At 41.2% G+C, this 8,532-nt stretch overlaps 1 protein-coding gene across 3 annotated transcripts in view; it reads left to right on the forward strand.

Annotated features, from left to right (window-relative positions):
- Positions 1-652: 652 nt before the first annotated feature.
- vav1 (vav guanine nucleotide exchange factor 1) overlaps positions 653-8,532 on the forward strand; it is an 18,897-nt gene continuing 11,017 nt past the window's right edge. The window contains exons 1-7 of one of the 3 annotated variants that reach the window (XM_027029280.3): positions 653-1,682; positions 1,813-1,929; positions 4,774-4,890; positions 5,022-5,080; positions 5,747-5,812; positions 6,113-6,221; positions 8,416-8,511. In XM_027029280.3, coding sequence (XP_026885081.2) covers positions 1,596-1,682; positions 1,813-1,929; positions 4,774-4,890; positions 5,022-5,080; positions 5,747-5,812; positions 6,113-6,221; positions 8,416-8,511 — 651 coding nt within the window. In that variant the 5' untranslated portion in view covers positions 653-1,595. Of the gene's footprint in view, positions 1,683-1,812; positions 1,930-4,773; positions 4,891-5,021; positions 5,081-5,746; positions 5,813-6,112; positions 6,222-8,415; positions 8,512-8,532 lie in introns of those variants that run through there. The other 2 variants (XM_027029281.3, XM_081701350.1) reach the window with 2 other exon arrangements.

Raw genomic sequence — 8,532 nt, forward strand, 5'->3', positions numbered from 1 at the left:
ACATGCACACATGCAAACATGCACACACACACATACACGCACACACACACACACACACACACATACACGCACACACACACACGCACACACACACACGCGTGCACACACACACACACACACATACACGCGCACACACACACACACACACACATACACGCACACACACACACACACGCACACACACACACACGCGTGCACACACACACACACACACACACGCGCGCGCACACACACACACACGCGCACACACACACACACATACACGCGCACACACACACACACGCGCGCGCACACACACACACACGCGCACACACACACACACATACACGCGCACACACACACACACACACACACACACACGCGCACACACACACACACACACACATACACGCACATGTACACGCACACGTATATATAAGAAATCTCACACTACGTATTCAAAGAGAAAGCCACAATCATCACAACACACCCCACCCCTTCCCCCACCTAGTGCCACAAACTTTAGCGGCGTACATCTACAGAATGTGTGTGCACAGAATGTAAGCGCGTTGTGTGTGTGTGTGTGTGTGTGTGTGTGTGAGTGAGGAAAAAGGAAGTTGCTCTCTGCTGTTAAAAGGCTTCCTCTGTATTTGCAGCAGTGCAGAACAAAGTACACCCACCAATCAGGAGCAAGAGCAAGAGAGAGAGAACCGCACACAGAGGGCACGAGAGAGAGAAAGGGAGAGAGACCTAGAGGCTATCAGGCAGGGTGGTGTGAGCTCGGGATTGTTTCAGATTTATTAATGCTGTGTATGGTGGAGTCTTGCTCCAAACTCCACAAACTCTCCAGGTCTGCTCCGACGCCTCTCGACTCAGCAGTCTTCTTGGTGAGCGGAGCGTGGAGGCTAACACATCTAGCGTATGCAGGACCTCTCCTGTGCAGCGTGAGGAAGTGACTGTTTCACTACTGGTGGCTGAGAGGCTGTTGCAGCAGAATGGGTCGGGTCACCGTTTCGGCTGTCTCTCTGGCTGATCTCGCTCAGTGTGGGGCTGTGAGTGTGTCGGTGTCCTCGTGAATGGTATGTGTGGTAGTTAAGTGAATTTGGAGAACCTGACGGTGTGTAAAAAGAAACCTTAGGGAGCAGGTTGGCCCTGAATGCTGAAGATACGTTTGCTCATTTTGAAGACTCAACTTTGAAGACTCATTAGGATTGATTGGATTTGATTGGTTTTAATTGGTTTGACTGGGCTTGATTGGATTTGATTGTTTTGACTGGGCTTGATTAGGTTTGATTGGATTAGATTAGGTTTGATTGGTTTGCCTGGGTTGATTGTCTTTGGTTTTGGTTGGGTTTGATTGGGTTTGGTTAGATTACATTGGGTTTGATTGGCTTGTCTGGGTTTGGTTGGGTTTGGATGGGTTTGATTGGTTTTGGTTGGGTTTGATTTGGTTTCTAACGGTCAGTGAGGGCTTGTTTTAAACTTATTTAAAAGTTTTTTTTACCCAATTTTAAAGTTACTCAGAGGTTTGGTTTCTAACATTTTTGAAATAGTGTGCATGTAGTGAGGTTTTGTGACGTTGGGTAGCAGCTGTGTGAGGGTTATTGGGAGTTATAATGGAGCTGTGGAGACAGTGTGCATACTGGCTCATTCAGTGCCGGGTGCTTCCCGAGAACCACAGAGTGACCTGGGACAGCGCACAGGTATGTGTGTGCGTGTGTATGTGTGTGTGTGTGATTGTTAACTGCTCCAATGTACATTTGTATATTAGATGTACATACCCCATAAAATGAAGTGTGCATCACTCCCCTTTCTATGTGTGTGTGTGTGTAGGTGTGTGAGTTGGCCCATGCACTGAGAGATGGCGTGCTGCTGTGTCATCTACTGAATAATCTTCTCCCTCACTCAGTCAACTTGCGGGAGATCAACCTACGTCCTCAGATGTCTCAGGTAATGCGTGTGCTTGTGTGTGTTTGTGTGTGTGTGTGTGTGTAGCTCAGTGAGGGTTTATCATAAAGGTTCTAATGTGTCCCATCTCTTATCCTCTTCAAATTCAGTTTAGTTTTACTCCAAACACTCCAGTTTTACTGTAAATATTCTGCACCTGTGATCGGCCAGGCTATGGAATGCATTTATCCTGTGATTTGCTGGACTATAGATTGTGCTTAGTTTGTGATTGGCCATGCTATAGGCTGCACTTAACCTGTGATTGGCCGGGCTATGGGACTGTGTTTAGCCTGTGATTTGCCAGGCTATGTACTGTGCTTAGTCTGGCTACTGACATTTCACTGGTTAAATAATTTTCATTCCTTTGTGAATGACATTATGTTTAAGCAAAATTTATAGCAAAACCTACTATGAGCTAGCTATCACATGAAGAGGTTTCAGCGCGACACTATGGTTTGTGGCTTTTTAAAGAAATAGGCCTTAATACAGCAGATACGACTGGCAGTGAATTAACTTTAAAATAATGATTAATTATTACATCCTACCTATTAATATAACTACACACTACCAGGGACAGGTAATACATGTTTGACAAATGTGGCATATTTAAAATAAGGTTTATTGAAGAGTATAGATCCTCTTATGATAAGTATAAGGAAAACATAAAAAGTAATCATCTTAAGAAGAAATATCCAGCTCCACCTGCCCTACACTGGCGTGTGTGTGTGTGTGTGTGTGTGCAGGTCTAATCCAATATTTCCCACCTCCAGCTCCTCCTGCCTGCACTGATTCATGGTCTCTCTGCTCTAACACACCTGATCCAGTTCATCAGCTCCTAATCAAGCCCTTCCTGAGCTCCAGCAGGTGGGCTACAGCAGGAAACCCTGACCCTGTGCAGGACAGGGGGCTACAGCAGGACACCCTGACCCTGTGCAGGACAGGGGGCTACAGCAGGACACCCTGACCCTGTGCAGGACAGGGGGCTCTAGGACTGGAGCTGGGAAAATTGGATGATTAATTCTATAATAATGAAAATCACTGTAACTGAAGTAATAAAACTGCTCCCACCGGGAATGTGGTCTGTAGCTCAAGGGAATGTGGTCTGTAGATCAAAGGGAAAGCAGTCTGTAGCTCTGGTAAGGTTCTCCAGTTATATTGAAAGTCATTAAAATAGCACACGGGGTCTGGGAGTGATATAATGATTCTGCCGCTAGTACTGTAGGCGTGTGTTTGTTTGAGTGTGTGTGTGTAGGTGTGTGTTAATCGACCTTGAGTTTGAGAAAGGCACTATATAAGTTAAACTTTTATTATTATTGGTGTGTATGTGGGTATGTATGTGAATGTTTGGATGTGTGTGTATGTACGTGTGTGTTTCAGTTTTGTGTATGTGTGTGTCTGTGTGTGTGTGTGTGTGTGTGAGTGTTAATCGACCTTGAGTTTGAGAAAGGCACTATATAAGTTAAACTTTTATTATTATTGTGTATGTGGGTATGTATGTGAGTGTTTGGATGTGTGTGTATGTACGTGTGTGTTTGAGTTTTGTGTGTGTGTGTGTATGAGGGACAGACAGGGGAAAGACAGTAGACCATTATCTCAGTGACAAGAAAATGACTTTATAACAGAAAAGAGAATGCAAACTTTTATTATTTTGGATGGGTGTGTGTATGTTAGTGTTTAGGGTATGTTTTCGTGCGTGCGTGAGTATGTGTGTGTGTGTATGTGTGTGTGTGTTTTATTATAAAATGCAAACTTTTATTATTTGGGATGGGTGTGTGTATGTTAGTGTTTAGGGTATGTCTTCGTGCGTGCGTGTGTGTGTGTGTGTGTGTGTGTGTGTGTGTGTGTGTGTGTGTGTGTTTGTCTGTGTAATGTTGGGAAACTGATATTTGAGGTTGAGAAAGCAAGAAGCAGGTTTAGTCATTACAGGCATGCAGGTGTCAGTTAAGGTCAGTTAAACAGGTCAGTTAAACAGGTCAGTTAAAGCCTCATGTTCTGTGTCTAGACCTGGTGAAGTGCCCCCCCCCCCCCCCCATGTACACACATGCATGCATAGGCACATGCACGTGCACACACAAATGCGCAGACAAACAAGCACGCACGCACTCTCCCATACACTCAGACACACACGTGTGCACTTGTGAAGAAGTCCAGTTCAATGATTATTAGGCTCAGCTCACACATTCGTGACATCGCATGTCTCTGTACTTCCTCTTTCTCGGGTTAACTTCCTCACACACCACGCAGGACTGAGTCAGGAACTAATATAAGACTAACATCACTAACATCATATATATATATATATATATATATATATATATATATATATATATATATATATATATATATATATATATATATATATATATATATATAAAACAAAGTTTTGGGTTTTTGAGTGTGTGAACCTTTCTGTCACTCTTTTTACACAAGTTTCTTGGTGTTGTGTAAAAATGCACACAAACTGCTCCCACAGTCAAAGAGCTTCAGGCCCAGGATTTTAAAAACATGCCCACAGCACATGCAGTGAACATTCTGGTTTAAAAGTGGGACCACAGTGTGGAAGATCAGAATATGATCTTTCACCTTTCTGACCTTTCACTGTATAAGTGGAAAGATCCTAATGGTGCGACTCTACACTGTTAGAACTGTTAACTGTTTATTGTCATATATTAGCATATTGTAATTTAGCATACTGTTTCATCATATATTAGCATATCGGAATATCTGGTAATAAACTGATGTAGTTTATTAAAAACTGATTACTGAATCTGAATAATTGAATTAATAAATAAATTGAATGATTTATTTTGTGTGTGTATGTGTGTTCATGTGCTTGTCCATGTGCAGTTTTTGTGTCTAAAGAACATCAGAACCTTTCTGTCAACATGTCACGAGAGGTTTGCTGTGAAGAAGAGTGACCTGTTCGAGGCCTTCGAACTCTTTGATGTCCGAGACTTCGGCAAGGTCAGCTGCTTGCACCTTATCCAATCCCTATGACACCCATAAAACTGTTCCCTATGACACACATAAGGCTGTTCCCTATGACACATGTTCATTCCTGCTGTAAGTCACCCTTATGAACATCGCTCCTGCAGGTGATTGGCACACTGTCCATCCTGTCACAAACGTCCATAGCTGTTCAGAGAGGATTCAGGTGAGATTACTTACGCAGTGATTGTCCAGCTCAGTTAGCACATTACCGCCTCCTGTAGGCCGGTGTATTGCAGCAGGGAGGTCACTTTCATTGAGCTCATGAGGTCAGCAAAAGAGAAACTGACTGTGAGGTTTTTCTGGGAAGGTCACATATTCCATTTCAATCTGTTGCCCTTTGTGATTTTAAATTCAGTAGACATTATGTAGAATTTGGTAATGTTTCTCTGAAAACTGTTTGCATGCATTCAACATTTAGAACCAGTAAGGTTTATCTGAAAACTGTGGGAATTTCAGAATTTGGAATCAGTAGCGTTTCTCTGAAAACTGAGTGCATTCAGAATGAATCTCTGAATAATCTATCAGTTAGGTCGCTTCTTCTGTATAGCTATTTTGTGACAGCACGTGTTAAAAATTGAAATACAAATACATTTAAATTGAGCATGAGCATTAACTGGCATTTGCTGGTTTGGTCTGGTTGGCTTTAAAAATAAAAGTCATTCCATTTTAATGGTCTATCAATTATATAATCATAGTCTAATAATGCTGTAATAATTCCCTCTCGGTGGTCTAATAATGGTCTAATAATGGTGTAATAATTGTCGATCACTGGTCTAATAATGATCTAATAATGGTCTAATAATGGAGTGAATGTCGCATTCTTCCTTAGGCCCTTTCCTGAAGAAGTGTGTGTCGGAGATGATGACATCTACAACGGCCTCTCTGATAAGATCGAGTAAGTCACTGGAGGTGACTTCCAGGTGTAGTCATTGAAAAGTTAATATGTTAAGACGTGCATCATCTCTTGCTCTCTCTCTTTCTCTCACTCTCTGTCTCTGTCTTTCATTCTGTGGATATTTCTGTCTCTGTGCAGGTCTTTATCACTCTAAGCTAATAAGAGCAGTAAATAGAAGAACATGATTATTAATAAAAGAATTAACCATAGACATGGTTAACCATAGACCATAGACTAAGTGACAAATGAAGAATTGAACATTCAAATTCAAAGTCTCTCTCTGTCCCGTTCCCCACTCAGTGATACAGTGGATGAGGACGATGATCTATATGACTGTGTGGAGGATGAGGAAAATGAAGGTGATGACATTTACGAAGACCTCATGAGGACGGAGGAACCAGCAGAGCCAGTGAGACACAGACACACTCACACACACATGTACATATGTAAACATATACAGAGACATACATACACGTACCTACACTCATACACATGTATACCTACACAGACACACACATACACATACATGTACATATGTAAACATATACAGAGACATACATACACGTACCTACACTCATACACATGTATACCTACACAGACACACATACACATACATGTACATATGTAAACATATACAGAGACATACATACACGTACCTACACTCATACACATGTATACCTACACAGACACACATACACATACATGTACATATGTAAACATATACAGAGACATACATACACGTACCTACACTCATACACATGTATACCTACACAGACACACTCACACGTACATGTACATATGTAAACATATACAGAGACATACATACACGTACCTACACTCATACACATGTATACCTACACAGACACACACATACACATACATGTACATATGTAAACATATACAGAGACATACATACACGTACCTACACTCATACACATGTATACCTACACAGACACACATACACATACATGTACATATGTAAACATATACAGAGACATACATACACGTACCTACACTCATACACATGTATACCTACACAGACACACACATACACATACATGTACATATGTAAACATATACAGAGACATACATACACGTACCTACACTCATACACATGTATACCTACACAGACACACATACACATACATGTACATATGTAAACATATACAGAGACATACATACACGTACCTACACTCATACACATGTATACCTACACAGACACACTCACACGTACATGTACATATGTAAACATATACAGAGACATACATACACGTACCTACACTCATACACATGTATACCTACACAGACACACACACACATACACAAACGCAAACACATACATACATATTTATACACACAGGGATACACATACACATATACACATGGACACACACAAGGATACATATATATATATATATATATATGTAAACATATATGGACACACAAATGCACGTTTTTACACACATATTTGCACATATACATATGTACACACATACACATGTACACATACAAAGACACACACAGATACATGGACACACACATGCATATACACACACATACATGTACACACACATACACATGTATACACACAAACACATACATGTACACACTCGTACACACATACACATATACACACACACGGACACACACGGATACACATAGACCTATATATGTAGACATATATGGACACACAAATACACGTACTCACACTCACACGTACATACACACAGACACACACATATGTGCACATATACATGGACACATGCATACGTACACACATATACATGTACACAGACACACATATAAATGGACACGTGCATATACACACACACACATGGACACACACACGCATATACACACATACATGTACACACACACGGATACACACTTACACATGTACACACACATGGGCACACATGTACACATACATAAACACATACATACATATGTACACACACAGGGATACACACATACCCATGTACACATATGCAAACATATATGAACACACACATGGATACACACATACATGGATACACATACACATATATATGAAAACATATATGGACACACACACACATACTCACACTCATACCCATGTACACAAACACAGACACACACATATGTGCCCATATACATGGACGCATGCATATGCACACACATTCACATGCACACACACACACACATGCACACACATACACATGTACACATACGCACACACAGCCATACATGTATACACACACACACACACAGATACACACATACACACTCTATTTCTTGTTATATTTGTAGGTTTGTTGATTTAACCAGTTCACGTGAACTTGTTGGTTTTATTCAGAACTGAATTTGTATAAGCTAATTAAGAAATGTACTTGCAAATGGCACAAATGCAATGTATGTGTATATTGTGTGTGTGTGTGGGAGGGGAGGATGTGTGTGTGTGTGTGTTTATGTGTGTATGTGTATATTGTGTGTGTGTGGGAGGGGAGGATGTGTGTGTGTGGGTTGCTGTGTGCATGTGTGTATGTGTGTATGTGTATATTGTGTGTCTGTGCGTGTGTGTGACCAAACTGTGTCCAAGTGCTCTGTTTTCTGTTTTCTTTCAGCAGCAAAAGTTTGAAGTAGACAAGAGGAGCTGCTGCCTGCAGGAGATCAAACAGACAGAAGAGAAATACACACACACACTGGAGTCTATACTACAGGTACACACACACACACACACA

Source organism: Electrophorus electricus, chromosome 18 (assembly GCF_041902795.1).
Source record: "Electrophorus electricus isolate QZ-2024a chromosome 18, ASM4190279v1, whole genome shotgun sequence".
NCBI classification, from domain to species: Eukaryota; Metazoa; Chordata; class Actinopteri; order Gymnotiformes; family Gymnotidae; genus Electrophorus; species Electrophorus electricus.